The sequence below is a fragment of the Triturus cristatus genome, chromosome 1_2 (assembly GCF_964204655.1).
Source record: "Triturus cristatus chromosome 1_2, aTriCri1.1, whole genome shotgun sequence".
In the NCBI taxonomy this organism is placed as follows: Eukaryota; Metazoa; Chordata; class Amphibia; order Caudata; family Salamandridae; genus Triturus; species Triturus cristatus.
In genome coordinates, this window is record NC_140580.1 from 271312777 (window position 1) to 271338387 (window position 25611).

Below are 25611 nucleotides of genomic sequence, written 5' to 3' on the forward strand. Positions count from 1 at the left end.
ACCAAAAATTACAGAAAGCACTTAAACCACATTAGCTGACCCTGTAGAATGAAACCAAGGCAAATGGTTGCTTCCCGGAGCGATTGAACGCAGTGATGATGGTGGTTCTGCACAAGGTCGGGCACCCTCCTGGGGAGCGGGCATCCTACCGCCCATTTACCCCTATTAATAGTGAGCCTAAATTAAATGCCAAGGTTCTAGCCAATCAGCTCCTCAAAGTTATACACAAACTCATTCACTTAGACCAGTGCGGCTTTATACCCCTACGCAGCATGCAGCACTGTATTCATAGGGTGCATGTAACCCCAGGGTACTGACATCGGCTGGAAGCACCATGTGATTTCCTACTTATAGGTTTTGAGAAAGCTTTGGATTCCCTTGACTGGGACTTTTTGTTGGATGTACTCTGGCAACTGGGTCTTGGGCCTCGCTTTGTGTTGTATGTATGAGCATTATATAATGACCCTGAGGTATGAGTCAGCAGGGTACTGTTGCAGGCCTTACAAATACTCAAGGAAATTGTATCGGAGACACTCAACCACACAGTCACAGTATATATTTTTTGTCCACCCGTGTTGTCAGGTGGATAATTGCATCATTGGGTCATTAGCACTTGAGTGTTTGGTTCTCCAAGTGGTAAGACATCCTCCACCAGGAGGGAGACTGTCTGGATAGTGGCAGTCGTGACAAGTGATTCAAAATGCCTTGTTTCCTGTATAGTGAACTTTAATAAACAGGATATGGGAATGGTTAAAAATGTGATGGTGCTTAGGTGGATTTGTTACTGGTCGACTGCACCTTGTGACAGATCAATATGTTTCGGCGAGTGATTGCTCGGTTGAGTCAAGCGGCCTTCGTCAGGACCATAAGCTAAGTAACAAGTATCATTTATCCCGAGCACTTTGACAGTTGTGAGGGCAAGTGGGTTCACTTACCCATCTTCTTCAGTGAGCAAGATAGCTCCTGCACTGACGTGGTCATAGGTGCAGCCTTTTGCCTATGACTGAGAAGACAGACAGAACAGAGAAATAGACAAGAAGAAAACATAACACTGTGATACATACATTGTGTGGATTCTTTTCTTTCTCAAGGAAATCCCAAAAGTGAAGCCCCAGTTTTCTTTTTAAAAACTGGGAAAGATGTTTTTTCTCTAGATAGTCAAGACAATAGACTTGAATCAAGGTAATATGATATAGAGAAGGTGGTTGGTTCCACCAATTTCTGGCTATGCTATTTTGGATCACAATAGCATAGATAATGGTGTTGAATGTGGGGAGAGTTTAAGCATCCGAGATGCAGTTTAACTTCATCAGGAATGGGAAAAATAAGTTGGGCATTCATCTCTTTGCGTCAAATCTGATATACTATTGGTAGCAGCACATCTTATGCTAAGCGTGGGGGACATTTTATACAAAGGAGACCATGAGACACATGAACAGGGTCCGCTATTGAATTCCAGTACAGTGAATATAAGAGTTCTTAAGTGTCAAAGGCATCCTTCTGGCCCATCTTTCCGACTCGAATTAATAAAATAATCCCAGTAGTGATCATCGGATGAAAGCAGCTAAAAAGATGATTTATTAACAGCAGAGGTAGTACAACAACAATGCTGTCTGGCACAGAGAACGTTATATATGAAGGACGAACTAACCAGCCAGACTTCTAGGTAACAGTAAATGTGGATATCCCAACATTTCCAGGAGATTCCATCAATGTGCCAAAGTTACAATCTAAAAGCACTTTGTAAAGGAAGAGATTGAAAAGATATAGATTGAGAAAGGTGAACATACCTGAAATCCACTCTTCACCACAAAGAGGTACTGATCTAGGGTTGGAAAATGAATGAATATGAGAAAGGGGGTGAGTGAGTGCATAGTTAAATGAACGCGTATATCAATTACACTATTGGACCAGAAGTTGTCTCGAGACACTGGTCTGTGTTAAATCTTTCGGATTACAAAATATTGAGTCTGAGAGGGAGCATAAAGCCTGGGAAGCTAGGTTCTACTTCCAAAGGATTAGGGAACTTTCCCACAATCAAAGGCCTGCAAAGACCATATGGTGACTCTCCCTCACCACTTCACTTCCCAGGGTGGCAAGACTACAGAAAATTGCATGTTACAGGCCACAATAGTTAGAGGAGAGTATGGACTAATCTTTTAAAGATAGGTAGAAGTGCTGCCACTACTAAAAATGTGTATAAGGGGAAAACATTTGAAACAAATTCTAGCATTCAATGGAAGCCAGTGGAGATGACTTCTGACTGCCAAGACATGATTATATTTAGGGCGACTGGTATTATGCTTCAGGAGAGGGCCAAATTATGCAACAGGGTTGAGTAAATTCTGTGGAAAGAAAAAAGCAAATTATGTGGCGTAATGCGGCACATTTTATGATAGCATTATGTCATTATTATGTAATTTTTACATTTCTTAACACGGTCTGAGCTTTGGTTGTACCTTATTAGTGCCACTCTAACACCCAAATGTAGCAACATGCCACAGAATGGTGATGAGTAAAGCTTTGCAAGGGATTTTCCACTGCACAGCAACACGTCACTGTGCTTTTAATAATGTTTTTACCGTTTGAGCTGGAAACAATATGTTTTTTGCTTAAAATCTGCAGATTATGCAGCAAGTGGTGGATTATGTGGCAAATAACTAATTATTCTGAAAACGCTGCAGCCGCACAATCGCATAATTCCAGTGGTTATGATAATATTTTCTAAGACCAAAGGTGCGACAGAATCTCATTCTCTTGAGTTTTATGTAATTGGGCAATTTGACATTTGGCTCCATTTTCACCCAAATAGAGCCAATTATGACTATTTAACCATGGCTTAACAGTAGTAGCAAAGACCGAGGGTGGTACAAGGTCAATGACCATTCCAAAATATTAAAAACAATATAAAGTTTTAACAGCAATAAAAGGAAACAGATTTTCACTACTGGTTTAACTGAAAGCACAAAGCTGAAAATTGCAAGAGAAGAAAACAAGCATATGACTAATTCAGCCTGTGTCTCAAACAAAATAAGCTCTATTTTGGCTCAATTAAGTGGGAGTCAAATGCGCTGCGAGACAGCCAAATCTTAAGGTTTTTCGGGAATGCAAAGCACAGTTGACCCCGACTAACTTCAATCAACAGCTGGGTATCCTCAGGAAGTACTTGGCAATCAGTTTCCTCATTGGTTGTATATCGATGTTGGGCGTAATGGGGACAAATAGGAATCTTGGAGTACACCACAGGTGACGTCTTAAAGAAGTGAAAAGAAAGGTCTCCGCTAACACAGTGTCTCTGCTTAAAAATGAGAACAAACTGAAAATACTCCTTCCACCAGTATGAAGTGGTTAACCAGAAGGTCACAGTCAAGCATATCTAAGGTGTTGAGAAGCGCTTAAGGACTACATATCCAATATCCCCTCTGTTAACAATATTTCCAACATTGTCTACCACTTTTATTTACACACTGTGACCACAACAGAAGCTAGATTGACTCTAAACCAGGAAGTATACATACTCAAGCTGATTCTTTCTACTTTCTACAAACTTTTGATTAGGAGTAGGAAGCTGTAGTAGGCCAGAAGTCGCTGGGAAGCTTAGAGCTCTTTAAAGATGTTTTTAAGAAGGAGGGAAAATATAGCTTTTAACAGACAGGGACCTCCACAAGAGATGAGAAAGCCAAGCACTTTCATTTAAAAGGAAAGCTGAGCCAGGAGCCTTGCTTATACCGAAAAGCCAAAAATACAAGTCAAGACATTAAAAGAATTGCCATGCAAGTAGCACTGCGTCTCTATCCTTTGCAGGAAATTACATTTAGTATATTATGTAACATTACTGCTTAAGTGACATTAATAATTAGTAAATAAGCTTAGAAAGGGTCCAGAAAAACCCATCCTCCGACAAAAAAGTCATGCCAGTGTTGTCATAGGTGAATGACAGAACAACTCAATTTGTGAAAAGCAGTGAATCAACAGCCAATTTTATTATAATATATGGTGCAACATTCGTTTTTTTTATATATACATATATACACAAGTGAAGTCTGTGTTGTTCTTTAGTTCACAGTCTGTACTGGATTATTTCTAGGTGGTGCTAAATTTGGCGGTATGGGGTCACACAATTTGGTGAACCTCCTTTTTCCAGTGACATAGTCTGCAAAGAACTAACTGACAAGAACTCCAGACTACTCTAGGTTTTACTCAAAATGACAATGCCTTGTCGTTAAAGAGCTAAATTAGTAAAGTGGTAAGTTAAGTTTACGCTGCAAAATATTCGTATCACAAACTAAATTAGCCTGACATTATAAATAAGTATATTTGCTAGAGGGGGGGTGGCTTAGCCGAGCAGCAAGATGGCCGCTTGTTAAGCGGGCTCTGCCGGCCGGGCTTTCTATCCTACATAACCCTGTTATCAGAGGAGAGATTGTGCCCTTAAACAATTAGGGCTACATACCATGCATTGCTGCGCTTCGAACGATCCCTCTTCTGAGGCGCTGGGCCGCTTGGTGCGTGTGCTGCAACCTGCGACGCACTGGGGACAGCTGGGAGCGAGGACACAGTGCAGCCTTGCCCCCTACCCGGACCTCCGGTGACTGGAGGCCCATAGCATTGGATACATTGGGCCATGACCGCAAGCCCCGCTGCCTATGAGCTGAGGCGTGCTTCGACTGGCCTGGGAGGAAGTGGACGAAACCGGAGAAGGTATGCCGGGGTTGGCAGCGAAAGGTGCTGCGTGGAGCTATAGCAGCGGTCCGGATCGGACTGCGAGGACACTGGAGTTACAGCCGCGACTTCATCGTGCTGTGCTGCCGCCCTCGACTCCGATAACCCTGAGCAGCTGTCCACCCCAACCACCCTAAGAGGAGGTCGGAATGACCTGAGAAGCTGAGACAGGGACCTCGGCTGGAAGCGCTGCTTCGTACTACTGCTGCGGACCCAGGTACCTTGCAGTATGACTGGAGGTGCGTCCGTGGCCTACCTCGACGGAGCCCTGCCGGCAGACGGCAGCGGTAAGCCCCACAGACAGACGCTGTGTACGCTGAGGGAACGAGGCGCTGCAGCTTATTCGCCGGTTGCTGGACCCTGCCTGTGACTCTTCAAAGTGGTGAAGCAGCTCACGGAGGGGCTGCGTCCTCACCAGAGATCATCCCAACGCTTGGCAAGTGAACCCCCCGGCCAACAGTGAGTAACCCGCTAGGCCCACCGGGGCATCGCGGACCCGTGTGTATGCGGGCTGGCCTTCTGGCGACATCGTGGCTGTGGGCAGGTGCCCTCCCCTGATAGCGGAGGGCACTGCGTGCTGGCCTGCGGGCCCTGCGTACCTGGGGTTGCTGCGGGACGTTGGAGGGGGCGGAGGCGGGTTCTGGGTCTGGGCGCTGTGTGTGCGGAGCAACGGATCCCTGTACACTCGTGACCCCTGCTGAGGCTGGGACCTGAGCGCTACTGTACCACAAGCTGCCTATTAGTCTGGCGTTGGCCACACCAGAGACCCTGCTGGGTAGGTCCCGGATTACTTGTGCTGCTTAATAGCAACGTCTTACAGCGCTGGGATAAGAGTCATCGCCGTGTACAGCATTTCTGGCATACAATATGGGGAAAAACGATCCAAAACAGACCAAACTCCCGTTTGAGAATAAGCGCCACACCCTCACTATGGACTCTAGCTCTGAGCCTAAACTTGAATCTCAGCCTAGCGGAGACCCACAAGAGGAAGACTTACGCACAACCATGCTAGAAGTGCGCACAAATCTAAAATCTATTGATACTAAACTCCACGTGCTAACCTCCAGGCTGGACTCAGTGAAGCGTCAAGTAGATTTGCACGATACCAGATTATATGTCTTAGAAAACCGTGCGACAGAAGCTCACGAATTCCAAGTTGAAACCAAGGAACACTTTCTCAACATGTAAAAAGTACTGTCTGTAATCCAAGCGAAGAATGAAGACTTGGAAGCGCGCTTAGGCTCAACAACCTTCGCATAGCGGGAATACCAGAAACCACAGCCATACCCAGAATGGAGCCGTACGTCGAATCTCTGCAGTGTGAATTGTTTCTGACTGCAGTATTTGCCATGTTCGTGGTGAAACGTGCGCACAGAACCTTGGGTCCTGAGCCACCAGTTAAAGGTAAGCCCAGGCCCATAATAGCGCGTCTCTTGAACTACCGGGACAGGGACTCCATCTTAAAAGCAGCTAGAGACCATGGCCCCATCAATCACCAGAGCAACAATATTTCCATCTTTTTCGATTTCACCTCCCTGCTGCAGTCCACATGCAAAGAATTTCTCCCCACTAAACGCCTCCTGCAGCGAACTGAATTCCCGTACGCAATGCTCTATCCGGCCAAGCTCAAGATTTCATATGACGGCCAGGCACACTTCTTCACCGATGCCAAATACACCAAACATATTTGCTCCTGGCGATGCTCAACTCGCCCATCACAAACGAAGTAGGACTTAGCGATAATGACTGATGGCAAACTGCTACCATGCTGCAATGCAATGCGCCTCCTTGCCCGAACTGATCCTGTGATTATCAATTTGTATCGCTCTTAGGCGCTGTTCTTTAACATACCTGCACCTATGGCTCACATGACTATCCGGCACATGCTCCCTGTGCCTACAGACCAGCCCAGCCACCCTGCCTAACGAGCAGGGTAGTTCGCCGGCGACTCATGCCCCCGCAGGGAGAACTCCCATGGTTACCACTGACTGTTTTGTTTGGGGGATTGTTGGGGTGGAGTTGGGTGGGATTTTCACAACCTGTTTGGGGGTTTGGTGTGGGAGGGGGATGGTCACAGGGTTTTACAAGTTAAATGGTAAGTTGGATATCGTCACTAGGACATCGGCTACATATGCTCCATCATGCGCAGATACAAACCAAACAGTTGTTTACATCACACATTGCATCTCACGCACGGACACTATATGCAAACCTGCGGATAGGCGCAAATTGGGGTGTCTGTGTCAGGCCTGCCTCACCACTGACCATACTCAAAGACGACAGCCACATGCATTACATGGAACAGACGCTGCCTTAACGATCATAGAGAGGCCAGGCTGGTTCACGGCTACTTGATAAGACATAAGATTGACATATGTTTCCTTCAAGAAACACACCCCCAAAGTGCCAACGACAGCAAACTTCATAACAGATACTAGGGGGAGGTGCACTCAGCTGTATATTCAAACTGTGCGAGGGGGGACAGCAATAGACGCAACATTGACTGGACCACTACTAGCTCGATTATTGACCCTGGTGGACTCTACGTCTTACTGAAAGGCACCTAACACACCACACCTGTAACCCTGGCTGCAGTATATGGCCCCAAATACGGACAACCCAGCCCTATCTGAGACTATCTGGTCTAAAATTATACTACTGGGGGAGAAGTTGATTGTATGGGGAGACTTTAACGTCGGTTTGCAAGATTCTTTAGATAGAGTGGGAAGCACCCGAGCACTGCACCCCAAAGCAAACAATACACTGACTACTATAATTCAGGAACACAATCTCATAGATATTTGGCGCTCCTGGCATCCAAGTGCCAGAGAAGGCATTACCGCCTTCCATGGTGCATGGTCCAGACTAGACTACTAGTTATTATCTAAGAATGTAGCCACTTGGACCACCGCCATCAAACACCTGCCACGCACCCTGTCTAATCATGCTCCAGTGTAATTCATCTTGACTATACCGCTGTCACTACCACGTGCTTTTAGCTGGCACCTACCGCCGCAAGCCTTGTCGGACGCGGTTTTTAGAGAAGAGGTACGCGAAGAACTCCAGCAGTACTTCGCTACCAGCGAAAAATCGTCAGACTCACCCTCCACACTGTGGGAAGTCTTTAAAGTTGTCATAAGAGGAACTTACATAGCTAAACAATCCAGGGTTTTAAAATCTATCAGGTCCACCTTGGACAAACTAGAGGCAGAGATACATTAAAAAGAACTACTATACTACCGCACGAGTATCCTTGTACATTTAGCCACTATTCGGGAAAAGCTATCAGAGTATGAAGCGGAGGCGGTTCGTGAGACACATTTCCTAAGCAAAAACGCTTGTGCCCGCAGATACGGAGAGGGGGGCCGTCATGGTAGGGCCCTGGCGTGCTCACTTAAACAACAATACGCTTCCTTATACATAACTGAACTGCTAGACGGAGATTTCGACCCAATACGGGAACAGTCCGCTACTCTAGGAAGCATGAAGGATTTTTTTACAACTCTCTACACTGCCACGCAGTCCAGCCCGAACCCTGACCTACAGGACTACCTGGACTCCATCGAACTAGTTTGGTTGAGTGATGCCCATCGCGAATACCTTGATGAACCCTTCTCAGTAGAAGACATTACTCGGGTGATCAGAGGTCTGCCGAGTGACAAAGCTCCTGGACTTGACTGGTTGACACCCTTCTTTAATAAATCATACGCTGAAGAGCTGGCCCCTCACTTATTAGCAGTCTATCAAGAATCACTCGACAGTGGCTCTCTCCCTCTTACAATGCGCGAGGCTGTGATAATTCTAAAACCGGACAAAAAAAGCCAATATGTGTGACGCTTACCGTCCTCTATCTCTGTTAAACATTGATGCAAAGATACTAGCCAAACTACTTGCAGACAGACTGCAGCCGCTTCTCCCGACTGTGGCCAGACCGGACCATTCGGGGTTTATACCAGGGCGCTCTACCTCACATAATTTGCGCACCTTTTTCTCAGCCATTCACCAAATTGACCCAGACCTTCCTGCCTAGGCGGTTTTTCTGGATGCTACCAAAGCGTTTGATTCCCTGGAATGGCCGTTCCTCTTTACCATGCTACCTAGAATTGGTTTAAGCGCACATTTTTTGTAAACTTATCCAACTACTTTGCCTGCGCCCTACAGCCAGGCTCAAAGTAAACAATCTAATATCTGACCCGTTCCCTGTGGCAATAGACAGGGGGTGCTCTCTTTCGCCCCTGCTATTTGCAATAGCAATGGAGCCTCTAGCAGCTCGACTGAGACAACACCACATGGCTAGGGGACTGGGGTTCTCGGACAGGGGCCTGATAATATTGATGTACGCAGAGGACATCATGCTCTATATACGTGACCCGGAATCTAACCTTAACCCGGAATTGCATGAGATCCTACTGTTCGGGGCATGTCGGGCATACAGGTAAACTGGGCCTAATCAATACTCCTTGCCCTAACGCCAGCCCCTATAACGCTTACACTGGACTTTCTCCTGATTTGGGCAGACGGTGCAGTAAAGTATCTGGGAATATGGCTCAGCAGTGACCTACAAGAACTATGGTGCCTGAACTATGGTAGGCTCATCACTTGGCTCGAGACCAAAATAACTATCTAGGCTAAGATGCCGCTGTCATTGGCTGGCAGAATTGCTATTGCAAAAATGATAATTTTGCCCAAACTCCTGAATTTGTTTATTAATATACCCCTCATACTTACACAAGCCTTTTTCTGACAACTGCGCTCTCTCCTCATAACTCACACGTGGGCCGGGAAACAACCTTGCATTTCCTGGGAAGTGCTGACAGTGCCGCTCAAACAGGGGGGACTTGGAGCACCAGACATTGAGCTCTATGCGCTAAGCGCACAGGCACAGTACCTACACTTCTGGTCGCACCCCACTCCATTCCAGCCGCATGTTGTAATCGAACAAGACGTTGCCTCCCCTGTCCCATTACCAGCAGCTCTTTAATCTGCATATAAAAGACCGAGGGAAGAAATCAACACAGTGGAGATGCTGCGTTGGGCGTGAGAGGGTCTTCAACGCTGCGCAAAGCTGCCATTCTTATACGCTCCATCGATACAGCTCACACATCATCCCAGCATTCCTGTTATACAAGACACTAGCTCTATTCAACGCACACACCAGATGAGACTAGACACGTTTAATGACCTGTACCCAAACAACAAATTCCTGGATAATCTGTACAGTCCAGCGAGCACTCAGACTCCAATTCTGGAACTGTTTTTATATTACCAACTTTGAGCCCATTGCAGCCGACTACACTCCACAATCCCCTCTGCGGCGGAGCAACTAGAGGCATTAGAAAACGTCCTAACTCAGCCGTCACGCAAAAAACTCATCACTCGTATATACAACGCGACACAGCGCACCTTACTGGTCACGATACCCTTGGCGTTGGAACAATGGAGCAGGGATCTAACCCCACCCCTACTCAAAAACATCACCCAACTATAAGCTCAGGCTCATTCCCTTCAAAAACATACACAGGTTGTATCGCACGCCCATACAACTACACAAAATGGGGTTGAGACCGGATGACACATGTTGGAGATGCACTACAGCGCAGGCCTCCTTCCTCCATTTGTATGGACATGCTGGCCCATCTCACAATTCTGCCACAAGGTATTTGATAATACTCAAGAAGTGACAGGATTCCAGCTTAGCCGCACACCCCTCACAGCTTTACTGGGTCACATAGCAGAGGCGCCCCCAGGCACGGGCCCCCTGACGGCCATGATGCTCCTCCTGGCCAAGGGGCGCATTGTGATACACTGGGAAACACAAAACACGCCCAACGCAAACAAGTGGATACAGGATATCTCTTACTGCCAGGAGATGCTGGCGTACATGGCTTCCAGGCCCAAGGACATCTGGGCTCCATTTGTCACATGGGCAGCTGCACGCGGCGCTCCACTGACCCCTACAACTCACGAGCCCGGCCTAACAAACCGCAATGACACCACACCACCTTTACCTGGATCCTAGCCTAGTTTCATTGGCCCATTGAGCTACTCCTTGTAGTGCCCCTTACCATATCTCTACACAAGAGTGGACTGGTGCTTCACGTGCTGCAGATGTCAAGAAGCGGCGGGAATTGACTTCCTGGAATCACATAAGCCTTTCTCCCAGTCTAATAATAGGATGAGGCCTTATGGTGTTGTTTAATATACCTTGCTATTCAACTTGCATACTTATAGTGAATCTGCACTGCTGTCTATATTTGTTAGAACACGTTTGCCTAATACTGCTTATGATCTCCGTGTTGCTAAGATGTACCTCCTATGTCTTATATGATGTGTATTTGATGCAAAATGTATCAATAAAGTTATAAAGTTTTTTTTTTTTAAGTATATTTGCTAGACACTATTTTCGCAAACTAACTATGATTTAGTTTCGAATGGAGGGTCTGTATCAGAAAGAATACTGGGACATTAAAAGGAATCCATGAAACTGCACAGATCAAAGTGCATCGGTTTTGTTTTCTATTATATAAATCTAAGGGTGAGTAAAGCAGAGTACTCTACTTATAAGGACGTAAATCAATTGACTCTCCTTGCTTAACAAACAGATGGATTCCTGGAGAAGTCGAGGACTCTAAGGAAGTAACATAAATCAACCAAACAATGAGGTCATGGGTGTCACAGTGCTTGCTCTCGGGTTACGGATTTTTAATCGCATGTATCTGAGAAATACACCTACAGTCCTTATATAATGCATCACTCATTCTCAGATTTTCACGGCGGAACACACAGCATCGTTGGCTGCGAACTAGTATCAGCTTATGGCATTTTACTTTAGTTACACCCCTCAAGTATAGAGCCGCCACGTAACTTTTTTATTTATTTTTCTGTTACGCTCTTTCCCGAACTCTTGGGTTCGTTTCAGGGAAGAACAGATGCGCTTTCTTTAATGCTGAAAAGGTTGGCTCCCGGGATGTAGAGCCACGTTCGGTTTCAGAAGCCTGCCTCCATGCTTATTTATTTTAATGCCGCGCTGCCGATCCCGTTTATTTATGTATTGTTACATCCGATAAGGAAGGTGTACCCTCTATACGCTTTATTCTTCCCGTTCCCTGTACTCTAGCTTCTCCCCAGCATGGTTTTCCATTAGCTGCACCTACCACCCTGTATTTTCATGTGGTTTGGTGCTTGCAGGAAGTTATCCAGTGTAGTGGAGTATGTGGCTTTAAGTCTGCATGTCTGCTTCACTTGCTTGTTATAAATGTAAATGTAATTTAAGTGGAAGAAGCTGGCAGAACCGGTAAGTTGACAAGTTGGTCTACATGATTTTGTTTTGTTCTTACCAACAGAGTACACAACGCCTTGGTGATATGAATCAACATACCTCCACATGGGTGATTACTGACTGACCAATTAGCCTGGCCGTGATCCTACTAAAGGTTGGTGGAAGTGATGGCAGCTCATATTAGCAGTGGGCTGTAGGTTGTTTCCCCTGCAAATTATCGTGGTGGCTGTCTCCAGCCTCTTATTCATAAATGTGTAGTGCTGGGTACATGTGCTTTCCTTGTTGGCAACCTCAGAAGGAGCAGGCAGTAGTCCAGAGGAGGAAAGCGTGCTCTCTGTGATATTTTCCCAAATGGGAAACTTTTATTATATTTTTTTTAAGTAGCACCAGTTCCTGTAGGTATTTGGGCTACTTTAAAAAAAAAAAAAATTTTAAACACGTTTCCCCATTTGGGAATACAACCACAGGGATGGTGATATGCTGTTCCTTGCAGGCCACCATCCCTAGATTTGTAGCCAATCACAGGGGTCACACATTGCAACTTGGATAAATAATATTCATTAGGCAGGTCTTTGAGCGACCCTTGGCGAATGGTAATTTTGCATACCAACCTAACAGTATATAGGTTGGTTCGCAAAAAGTCAACGAGCAATCCACGACCACTTTTTGGTGAATGGACTCTTAGTAAATCAGGCCCTTGTTGAGGAGATCAAAGGGAGTGGGTCGAAGAAAATAATTATTTGATAAGAGTAACACAGTGATGAAATCTTGTCACACTAGTAATGACTCTTTTGGTTTTAATAATCAAGCGTTCGACTATAAGTTGAACCTTTTTGGTAAGTGTATTTGATAATTCTTTTTTCTCTTTTCTAATTCTGCTGTTTTTGGAGTTTTATTTCAGGCTAGAACTACATGTGTACTGTGTATGGGATTCTTAGGTCTGGCTTGGCAGCACGTCTGTCAAGACGTTCTGTTATGATTTCTTAAAAATATACATAAAGTGAGCTGTGGCTTCACCCTGAGGAATATTATGTATCTTTCACCACCTGCTATTGACCTTTGGGTGTCTTTCACTAGCTGCTTTTGACCTTTGGGTGTCTTTCACCAGCTGCTATTGGATTTTTGGTTGTATCATTCCACCTTCTAGGAGGTGCTTCTATTGGAAAGCATGGGACCTATTTTACATCTGAAAAGAACACTCAATCAGAATGCCATCTGTCACATTCAATAATGTATTTCCTGCATGCATTCTATAAAGAAACCAATCCTTTTTCCCATGTTGTCCCTAGCACTGGCAAAAGCCAGTAGGGCAGGCTTTCTGTGATAAACATCAATTGTTCATGCAATAAGTAAAATCAATTCGTGATTGCCTATGTTTACATGTGTGGGCACATTAAAGTCAGACCTATTGGCTTAACCAATGGAAGTTGTGGGAGGGGCTATGAGGTATGCAAGCAACCCATGAGCAAAGGTTGGTGACTGAGTTTATTGCAAAACTCATGGGCAGAAGTTCCGTTCCCTTGACTTCTGTCCAAACAGCATAGTTCAATGATGAACTAACTGTGAAGGTCTGAGTCTGAAATGAAATCTCAGATCTACATTGTATTCACAGAATCTAGCATTAAACAGTGCAAAAATACAAAAGTGCTTATTTGTGGAATGCCCATTAAATGTGGCGGGGTTAGAATACCCATTAAGGAAAGCCACTGCCTGGTGTTGGTGGAAATGAGTAAGATTTCTGCAGCTGTGACAGAAAGGAAGCAGCATTTCAAGAAAGATCAAAGTGGCGTCCTTAATGTCCATTGAATTACCTATTTAAAGCAAGTGAAGCAGAATAGACTAAGAAAACTCCATCTGAACATGACACCAGACTCGATCAGGCTGCATTGGAAAATTAAAGTCATGATGTACATTCAAGAAACGTGCAGAACTAGCAACAGACAACCTGGTCATCTTTCTGGTCTAAATAGGTTACACGTGTGCAGGTCTCCTTTACACACCTTTTGCGCGAAAAAGATATCCGATATTCACGAGAAAACACCTTGACCGAGGGCTGCTGTGCATTGTAATCCAACACCCTGCATTTTTTCTTGGACAGAAATAAAGTCCTGCACTGCACTGTCAATGGTCTCTTCTCTTTTGTTGGCGAAACTAAACCCTCTACCTGTCTCATAGGCGTGGTGGAAGGAGGCATCAATGCTGACACAAATCAGAGGCCCGGTCCAGAGCTTGGAAGTGCATGTACTTCACTTCTCTTCACACCACACGCTGTAAAAAACATATATTCACCAGAGTCCAATACTCCACGTTTCTAAGCAACGATGTGATATCTCAACAAACAGCACATCATCACACCATAAGAGGGCAGCCCTGACAGATGGCAGACACCTCCTCAACACAGAATCTTTAATTTCTTGCGGGACGCTTTTGAATTTGTATTGATACTTTATTGTGAAAAATTAAACTACTGACATCAACTGTGAGTTTGGTGTTTTCCGCAATCAAGCAGGCCTTGCCTTTATATATTTTTTTTTATAATTTGAAGACGAAATTGTCCTTGTGTGCCTCTGGACCATACCCTAAAGTTAAATACATTAAATTCTTGCCTTGTTTTGGAAATTTTACCATCCACAGCTCGGTTACACTAAACATCACTAAGCAATAAATTGAGGAGGGGGCTCACAACTTTCATATTAGCAGTGATCTGGGGTTCTGCGCATCTTCTCCAATCCCTTCTGGAAGATGGCTAACTAGTACAACATTTCTGGCGTTTAGCTGGTGTCCAGAAAAAGGTGAGATTTGCCCATTTGCCTGATCAGTATTCAAATAGGATAGCAGTTTAACTGATAGAGGGATATAATGAAATGTTTTTTCTAGTTGCTGGGCAACGAGACAAACAAACATAACCTCTGATACTAAGCAGCTGAGTAAATAATTGCTATTTGCCCTGTGCAGCCAAAATAATATTTAATATATGGGAGCCTGTAACCCAGGTAGGAATGCCTGTCTCTAATTTCTGTATTACAGTTGATATGACTACTAGTAACCTGTAGTAAAAAAACAATGTAATTGCTTAACTGTAATAAGGTATTACAGTTGAATTCAGATGACACAATGCCTGCAATCGCGCCAGCAACGAGAGTGAAAAGCATGTACGGACCATAATTAATATAAGGAAACTGAGAATTGGCTTTTCCTTCTTCTGAATTGTTTTTATAAAGAGAAAACATGATCATTGGAAAGACGATATTTATGTTAACATGTCCATGTTTTCCATGATATAGATTGTTATAGGAAACATAGAATAGCTGCATCCTTCTACACAATATGTGATATCTCGAAACTGGTCCCAGACTGCTTGTTTTCCTGTCCAGAGGGGAGCTAACCTGACAGTTTGGGCTGAACTGTTCCCATGAGAAGCAGGGTAAAGACTCATTAGCATATGGCTGGGTCCACACTGGGGTGACCTGGCAAGAAAAAGAATGATGAATTTAACCCACATCTTTGGCTGGGTGTGTTGTTATAAGTCGCCCTTGATGGGAAGAGTATGCCCAGACGTGGGTCCTGTGCTCACTATGCCTATGGATTCAAGCTATCATGGCTGATGAGGGGTGATACCCCGAAACCAGTCCCAGGATGCTTGTTTTCCAGGCAAGGAAGGACCTGGCCTGGCAATTCAGGCTGGCCTGTTTCCAACAGGAGCAGGGTCAAGACTGATATGCATATGGCTGGGTCCAAACTGGAGTGGCATGACAAGCAAAGGAACAATGGATTTAACCCAGATCTGTGACTGGGGGTAAGTGCTTGACAAAATTCAGCATTACATCCATCAACTTTTTGTATTGCTCTACACAATATGTGCCTTACCATTTTTTACTCCAATTTATATAAAACGGATACTAATATCTTTTAGAAAAAAATACTAATTGCTTTTTGTGTTTTCAATTTCACAGGACAGATGCCAATTTATTCTTCATATCTGCACAAAAAATGATGACACCAAGGCCTAACGTGGTTTTTAGGTCTCGCCTAGGCAGCGCTTGCACTGTCTCTGCAAGACATGCTATATTCAGGATATGGGCTTTAAAAGCTCTACCCATTTTCAAGGACTTCCCCTGTTACATGTGTTGTTACTCAGAGCTTGAGAGCACTATTTCTTTCTTTAAGATGCAGCAATGGAGACAGGTGCTCGTGGTTTACAGAGGTCTGTTTAAACAGGGCTGTTAACCTTGTTGATTTGCTGTGCATTCCTGTTTTTTTCCCTCTTCTGCTCAATGCCATTGACGCGTCCCCGTCCTTATGGTAAACTGATTAACAGGTCTGTGAAGCCTCAGTGTATGTCGTGGACAATGTTTAAAATACATGCCTCTTCCTTCGCTCTCTCTCCTGCAACCTCTTGCTCTATCCCAATCCAGCCAGATGGCCCTCACATCTGAACGCTCCATTTCGGTCAACAGGGAACCAATTACACTGCTTTAGGTTACTGATAATTCTGTTTATACACATTTTCATAGTTTTGGTATCTCTCCTTCTGCAGTTGACGTACAATTCTTTAATGTAGTTCTGAATCTGCTATTTCCTTTCAAGACAATTGTTTAATTAACGCCACACCACACAACGCAACTTCACTCAACGCAATTGTACTCCATACAACTTCACTCTGCCCAACCCACTCCACTCCTCTCCTCTCCCCTCCACGCAACGCCACACCAAGCAGTGACATGCAAGGCCATACTGCTGCACTCCACACCACTGCATGCCACACGTCACTCCACGAAACTGCACTTCCCTCCAAGAAACTGTACTCCACTCTATGCAACCCCACTCTACTCTACACAACTGCACTCCATGGCACACCACTCTAATCTACAAAATGCCACTCCATGCAACGCCTCCCCGCTCTAGGCAACCCCATTCTGTTTTACGCAACGCCACTCTGCTATACTCCTCTCCAGGCCACTCTGCGCAACTGTCCACAAGAAAGGAAGGTGCACTCTGATTGAAGTCAGTTAGAAAATATACGTTTATCCAAAATTCTTCTCTTTATTAGCGTAGTTTTGTCATAAAATCGGCATTCTGATTTTATGACAAAACTACGCTAATAAAGAGAAGAATTTTGGATAAACATATTTTCTGACCGACTTCAATCAGAGTGCACCTTCCTTTCTTGTGGACATTTTCTATAACTGACATCACCCAGCAGCGGATGCCGGGAGCAGTTGCACTCATGCGAAATATTTGAAACTAGTGGGATTTATTGTGCTTGACCTAGGTCTTCTGCTGTGTGCTTTTTTGTCCCTCCACTCTGCACAACTCCATTCCATTCCACTCCAGGCAACTCTGCTTTATTCCAGACCACTATGTTTCACTCCATTCCACTCTGCTTTACTCCTATCTACTCAACGCCACTCTGCATTGATCCACTCCACTCAATGCCAGTCTGCTTTACTCCACTGCATGCCACTCTGATTTAACCCACTCCACTCTGCTTTACTCCACTCCACACCTTGCTTTACTCCACTCAACACACCTCTGCTGTTCTCCACTCAATGCCACTCTGCTGTTTTCCACTCAATGCCACTCTGCTTTACTCGACTCCACGCCACTCTGCTGTAAGCCACTCAACGCCACTCTGCTGTACTCCACTCCATGCCACTCTGCTCAACTCCATTCTGTTTTACTACACTCAACTCTGCTCAATGACACTCTGCTTTATTCCACTCAATGCCAATCTGCTTTTCTCCACTCTGCTTTATTACACGCCACTCTGCTTGACGCCACACCACTTTGTTTGACTCCACCCAAAACCACTCTTCTTTACTCCTCCATTCAACGTCACTATGCTTTACTCCATACCACTCTGCTTTTATCCACTCCACTTTACTCCACACTAATCTACTTTACTCCACACAACTCCGCTCAACACCACTCGGATTTACTCCGCACCACTCAACACCACTTTACTCCACTCTACTTTACTCAAAGCCACTCTGCTTTACTCCACTAATCCACACCACTCAGCTTTACTCTACACCAAACCACGCCACTCTGCTTTACTCCACGCTGCTTTACTCTACGCCACTGTTTTTCTCCACTCAACTTTACTCCACGCCACTCTGCTTTACTCCACTCTGCATTACTCCACACCACTCTGCCCAACACCACTCTGCTTTACTTCCCTCCTCTCGATGCAACTCTGCTTTACTCCCCTACACTCCACTTTACTCCACTCCACTTTACTCCAATCTCTCTTACTCCCCTACACTCTGCTTTACTCCACTTCGCTCAATGCCACTCTGCTTTACTCCACTCTTACTCCATACCACTCTGCTTGACTCCACATCACTCTGCTTTATTCCACTACGCCACTCTGCTTTACTCCACTCTGCTTTTCCCCACTCCACTTTACTCCACGTCATTTCGCTTTACTCCACTCTGCATTACTCCACACCACTCCGCCCAACACCACTCTGCTTTACTCCACTCCTCTTAACTCCATGGCACTCTGCTTTATTTTGCTTAATGCCACTCTGCTTTCTTCCACGCCACTCCGCTCAACGCCACTCTGCTTTACTCCACGCAACTCTACTTTACTCCACACAACTTTACTCCACACCACTCTGCTTTACTCCACACCACTCAATGCAACTCTGCTTTACTCCACTCTGCTTTACTTCCCTCAGCTCCTCTTTACTCCACACCACTCTACTCCACGTTACGCTACTCTGCTTTACTCCGCTCTACTCCACACCACTCTGCTTTACTCCACACCACTCTGCTTTACTCCATTCTACTTTACTGCACTACACTCTGCTTTACTCCACTCTACTTTACTTCACTCTGCTTTACTCCACTCCGTGACGCTTTACTCCACGCCGTGCCGCTTCACTCCACGCTTTACTCCACTCTGCTTCGCTTATTACTCCACACCTCTCAGCCCAACACCACTCTGCTTTACTCCACTCCTCTTTACTCCATGCTACTCTGCTGTACTCCACTCTGCTTTATTCTGCTCAATGCCACTCTGCTTTACTCCACGCCACTCCGCTCAACGCCACTCTGCTTTACTCCACGCAACTCTACCGTATGCCACACAATACAACTTTACTCCACGCCACTCTGCTTTACTCCAGACCACTGAATACAACTCTGCTTTACTCCACTCAGCTTTACTCCCCTACACTCTGCTTTACTCCATTCTACTCTGCTTTACTCCACTCCACTTTACTCCCCGCCACTCTGCTTTACTCCCCTCCACACCGCTCCGCTTTACTCTACTCCACTCTACTCCACTTTACGCTACTCTGCTTTACTCAGATCCGCTTTACTCTACTCTGCTTTACTCCACTCCATTACTCCACACCACTCCGCTCAACACCAATCTGCTTTACTCCACGCCACTCTGCTCCACTCAGCTTTACTCCACGCCACTCTGCTTTACTCCACTCTGCTCTACTCCGCTCCACTCCAGGCTACTCTGCTTTACTCCACGCTAGTCCTCTCAATGCAACTCTGTTTTACTTCCCTACATTCTGCTTTACTCCACTCCACTCTGCTCCATTCCACTTTACTCCACTGATTTACTCTACTCTGCTTTACTCTGCTCAACGCCACTGTTTTCCTCCACTCTGCTTTCCTCCACGCCACTCCGCTCAATGCCACTCAGCTTTACCCCACTCTGTTTTACTCCAGTCCGCTCTACTCCACACCACTCCGCTTTACTCCACTCCACTCCACTTTACTTCACTCTGCTTTACTCCACCCCACACCTACTTTTTCTTTTACGTCATCGAAGAGGTAAAGCTATCCACACAGCCCACACATTTGCAATCCACACCACATAATTCAAAACTAAACCACATAATACAACTCAGCACCACAATTACACAACACACCATACATCTAATCCACATCACACAATTCTACATCGTGCTACCAAATTCAACAAACAAATGATGGACGGAATGCTGACAATGCAGACATTCTCCCCCAGTCAAGAGATCTGGGTTAAATCCATTGTTCTTTTGCCCACTACGCCACCCCAGTTTAGACATGGCCATATGCAAATCAGTCTTGACCCTGTGCCTCATGGGAACAGTCCAGCCCGAACTGCCAAGCCATGTCTTCCCTGGACCGGAATCAAGCATCCTAGGACCGGTTTCTGGCTATCAGCCGTCATCAGCCAGGATAGCTTGACTCCAGTGGCGTAGTGAGCACGGGTCCCACGTCTGGGAATACCCATCCCACTTAGGGCGAAAAGCGTTACAACAAACAAATGATGGACGGAATGCTGACAATGCAGACATTCTCCCCCAGTCAAGAGATCTGGGTTAAATCCATCGTTCTTTTGCCCACTACGCCACCCCAGTTTAGACATGGCCATATGCAAATCAGTCTTGACCCTGTGCCTCATGGGAACAGTCCAGCCCGAACTGCCAAGCCATGTCTTCCCTGGACCGGAATCAAGCATCCTAGGACCGGTTTCTGGCTATCAGCCGTCATCAGCCAGGATAGCTTGACTCCAGTGGCGTAGTGAGCACGGGTCCCACGTCTGGGAATACCCATCCCACTTAGGGCGAAAAGCGTTACAACAAACAAATGATAAACGGAATGCTGACAATGCAGACATTCTCCCCCAGTCAAGAGATCTGGGTTAAATCCATCGTTCTTTTGCCCACTACGCCACCCCAGTTTAGACATGGCCATATGCAAATCAGTCTTGACCCTGTGCCTCATGGGAACAGTCCAGCCCGAACTGCCAAGCCATGTCTTCCCTGGACCGGAATCAAGCATCCTAGGACCGGTTTCTGGCTATCAGCCGTCATCAGCCAGGATAGCTTGACTCCAGTGGCGTAGTGAGCACGGGTCCCACGTCTGGGAATACCCATCCCACTTAGGGCGAAAAGCGTTACAACAAACAAATGATAAACGGAATGCTGACAATGCAGACATTCTCCCCCAGTCAAGAGATCTGGGTTAAATCCATCGTTCTTTTGCCCACTACGCCACCCCAGTTATTTTTGCATTTGTCACCCCGAGTGGGAAGGGTATGCTCAGACGTGAGTCCCTTGCTCTCCATGCCACTGGAATCAGGCTATCCTGGCTGATGAGGGCTGAAAGCCCGAAACCGGTCCTAGGATGCTTGTTTCCAGTCCAGGGAGGACCTGGCTTGGCAGTTCGGGCTGGACTGTTCCCATGTGGCACAGGGTCAAGACTGATTTGCATATGGCTGGGTTCAAACTGGAATGGCATGGTGAGCAAAAAAACGATGGATTTAGGCCCAGATCTCTGTACTGGGGTGAATGTATGACATTGTTCTGCATTCTGTCCATCAATTGTTAATTTTACCAAATTCAACAGCACACCATATAATTAAACTCCACTACATACCACTCCACAAAATACCATTCCACATAATTAAACACCATAACACACAATCCCACTCCACATAATTCCAGTGGACCCTCAATACCACATATTTACTATCCATATAATACCACGGCACACCATACCACATAATTCAACTACACAAATCCAATCCACACAATTCAATGCCACACAATTACACAATAAACTAATCAAATCCAACACACATAATTCCACTACACACCACACACACACATTCCATAACACATAGGTAAAAGACATTGCCATTTACAATACCAATAGCTCTAACTCAAACAAATGCGAAACTGATTGCATTTTCAATGCTTGTTTAGGAAGACTCACTGTGTAACCATAAGGAATAAAAGAATTTAAAAACAACCTCTGCCATATATTGAAAGGACAGTGGAAGTCATTTTGGAGTTCCATGATCTTATAAAAGAACACTGCCTTCCATGTTGTTCCCCCATATGGTCACTGCACTAATTGGCGTTTTGCAATATCCTTTTAATATACGGTGGTGATATTAGCTTTTATATAATGCGCTATTAGATGGATGTTGGAAATTTATGTTTCCTTCAGTATTTTCCCAGCCATAGGGCAAATAGTAAATATCTGGTATTTAGTCTGATAAAGAGCGAAGTACACTATATTTACTCGCAGTCGGCTAAATAGCCGTCAAATTGGAAAAAATAAAAAAAATTAAAAGTCTAGCGTCACTAAACTCTGGGGTGACCACAATCAGGGCTTTGAAGGGGCCAGGTCTCACCGGTGCTAAGCACCGGCAGTTATTTAAAGGAGGCCACGAAACAGGTCTCTATCGGGTTCTTACTAGTGGCGAAGTTACAGCATGATGTCATGCCAGGTGAGCATTGTAGGGGAAGGGAAATCCTTTTTAGGTCTCGCTGAGCCCAGCACGTGCGCTGGATCGGAGAGACATTTTGGAAGTGAGTTTTCAAAGTGCTGCTGGCTGGCATAGCGCTTGCGTTCACGCGAGCGTGCACGCACGAACAGCTAGCCTTCAGCGGTACTTTGAAAACTCGTGCTTTAGCGCGTCATCGCGATAACTTTCGCTTTCAGAGCGATCGCGATGACTTTCGCTTTTACGGCCATGAGGCGTTACTTTTACTGCCGCGCGGCCAATGCTTTGGCTTTTCTCTCTCCTTTACGTTGCTCTTCCGCTTGCTGTTTCTTCCCCCCTTCTGTTTGTCTTTCCCTGTTGTCTCTCCTTTTGCTCCCCCACTTCGGATCCTCTGCCTTTCCCTCTACTCCACCCCAGTTTTTTTTCTGTTGCAGTTTTTATGTGGCGCGACCTCAACTTGGCCGCGCGGCGTTAATTTTACTGCCGCGCGGCCAATGCTTTCGCTTTTCTCTCTCCTTTCCGTTGCTCTCCCGCTTGCTGTTTCTGCCCCCCTTCTGTTTGTCTTTCCCTGTTGCAGTTTTTATGTGGCGCGACCTCAACTTGAAGGTATTGGAGCGCTTTACCTAAGCACCGGTTTAATTACGCAAGGACACATTCATTTTTGGTAGGAAGGGGGAGATTAAGTGATTTGCCCAGAATCACAGGCTGATGAGCCGACGCCGAGACTCAAATCTGTATGCCCAGTTCCAAAACCAGCTGTTGTCGTTACACCACATCTTCGCTCACCTTATCTCTTCTTCCACCGCCCCACAGTCTGCTGTTTCCCTATCCTATGTAAATAAGTTCTGAGACCTCGTCTCCACTGCTGTTCCTGTCTTTCCTGTTACTGTAGTTTCCCTGCTGTCCCATCCCTCCGCGCCGCCTAGCTCTGCTGTTTCTCACACCCTCCCTTTGCTGCTTCTTGACCCATCCTCTCTGTTGATTTGCACGGTCCTGCTGTTGCTCTTCCTTTTGCAACCGTCACCTGCTCTGTCTCTCCTCTGGTGTTACCCTTTAATGTTCAATATATCTTTCACTCTTCCTCCATCTGCTGCCCCCACACTTTTCTCTTTCTCTCTCCCTTCTGTTTATATCTCTCTGCCCTAATGGCTCTCCATGCTGTTATTATTTATCGCTCCTATTAGTGTTTCAGTCTCTTCCCTCCCCCAGAATTCTCTGTCTGTTTTTGTCTTCGATTTCCTATTGTTGATTTTCACTCCCCCTCCTTGCTGTTTCTCTTTCCCATGCTGTTGTTATGTTCGCCCGGATGCTCTTCATCTTTCTTTCGTCATTCCTCCCCACCCCTCCTTCCAGTGGGCTTTCTCACTCCTCATTACTATTTTCCACCCGCTCCTCTGTACAGCTACACACACAACCAACCATACACACAACCACAGACACACAACCACACACACACACACACACACACACACACCCACCCACACCCGCAACCACACACACAGCCATTGGCATAGCCAATAGGTCTCGCCTTGGGTACCTTATAAGTGTTTAGCCACGCAACAGTTGATGGATATTGTGCTGCATAACTAAATACTTAGAAGGTCCCAAAAGCGAGACCTATTGGCTCTGCCAATGCTTGTTCTCTCTGGAGCCAATAGGTCTCGCCTTGGGTACCTTATAAGTGTTTAGCCACGCAAAAGTTGATGGATATTGTGCTGCATAACTAAATACTTAGACGGTCCCAAAAGCGGGACCTATTGGCTCTGCCAATGCTTGTTCTCTCTGGATTCTCCTTCTCTTTTTGAAACGCATGAGCAGCAACATTGTCGTGGTGTCGCCACCGCTTTAAGTGAAGTTTTTCAATATTATATACAGGCATAGTTGCTGTTTATTTGTCTTACGCAACTAACAACCATTGACAAAACAAATCGCCCTAACTTCTTGTAAGTATGATGTTACTTGATGTAACATATCTAGATGCAATGTCAGAAACAGCAAAAAAAATCCAGACGGACGGCACAAAGATTTTTAGATTGGGTGTATTTAAGTCACGCCCTTAATTACACTGACCACGCCCCTTGGAGAGACCCCCCGCCCGTTTTTTCATCCCACTTAAAGCCCTGACCACAATATAGTTATAAGAAGACCGAGACAAGACGAAGACAATTTTATTACATTTTGGGCTGAAGACTGTAAACTAGCAGACACTCCACAGCTCCTTTTGTGGAGAAGTCACAAATTACTAAATACAAATGGGTCATACGCATGCTGGCACGAACCATCACGCGTCTCACGCCCCAACGACATATACACATATTGCAAACATGTACACTTGTCAAATGTGCACACTTGTCACATAATACTTCAGACAGCTATCATAAGCAAAAACACCGGCATCCACACCGGGCGCAAATAAAGGCTCAGTTTCAGATTAGTAAGTGCTAAACGTAACACATACACACTAACTCATGCCTGTAGCAAACACAATCAAATACTTGCACCTGCCACATAGATTTACAACTTGCCAGTCAATAACACATAATAGAGATTCTCGCAATCACACGCACTTGTCTGCCTTACATTTCTTATCAGCATTAGGACACAGACCCACTTGTCACGCCCAAACGTTTACACAGCCTATTCGGGCGAGCACGCCAGGCCACGCTGTTATTGTTGTTGTTGTCACCTACAGCTGTAGATGGTGATGTAAGGCCGGTGGACACGCTGGGTTGCCACTCCCGAGGTATTCGAGCAGCCCCCGCTTTATACCACCGGGAGGGGTCGCAGCGCACTAAGACACGAGGCGCTAGAGGACTGTGGGGGCGGCTAGCACAGACACTCACATTTCACCGCCCGTTCGGTGCTCGACTGACTCCCTTCCTTGGTGGACATTACTGTGGGCGAGGTGCAGTGGGAGGTGGCAGCAGGGACACTCCCCACTCTGAACTGCCGATCTTCGGCCAGCCCCCCAGGGACTGGTACTTTTAGGACGCAAGGAGCTGAGGGTGCAGGGAAGCGGACAGCAACATGGCGGCAAAAGCTGGCTCTCCAGTAAACTGCGCCCAAAGACAGGGTAAAGGGGAGCAGAGGAGGACGGGCTTCTATACCAGAGAGCACTGCGCGCACCATTGACAGCTACATAAAATATGATGAGAAAGCGGAGTCAACGGGCCGCCATCTTAAGTGAGGCAACAGACACGGCAATCACGTTAGCTTGCCCGAGATCCGAAGCGAAACACGATCCTATAATACAAATGCCAACAACCTGCATGTGAGGTTAAGTTAATTGGAATAAATACCGCCATGTTGTCTAAGGCAGAAGCAGAGTGTAGCATTCAAAAACAGGGCTTAGAACTCCCCACTA

The 25611-nt window shown here is 45.8% G+C and overlaps 1 protein-coding gene across 9 annotated transcripts in view; it reads right to left on the minus strand.

Annotated features, from left to right (window-relative positions):
- The window catches only part of PPP3CB (protein phosphatase 3 catalytic subunit beta), a 926247-nt gene extending 900891 nt beyond the window's left edge, over positions 1–25356 (minus strand). For 2 of the 9 annotated variants that reach the window (XM_085603652.1, XM_085603653.1), the window contains exon 1: positions 25091–25353. In XM_085603652.1, the coding sequence (XP_085459778.1) occupies positions 25091–25139 (49 nt within the window). In that variant the 5' untranslated portion in view covers positions 25140–25353. Of the gene's footprint in view, positions 1–24937 lie in introns of all 9 variants that reach the window. The other 7 variants (XM_085603650.1, XM_085603649.1, XM_085603651.1 and 4 more) reach the window with 7 other exon arrangements.
- Between the last annotated feature and the right edge of the window lie 255 nt (positions 25357–25611).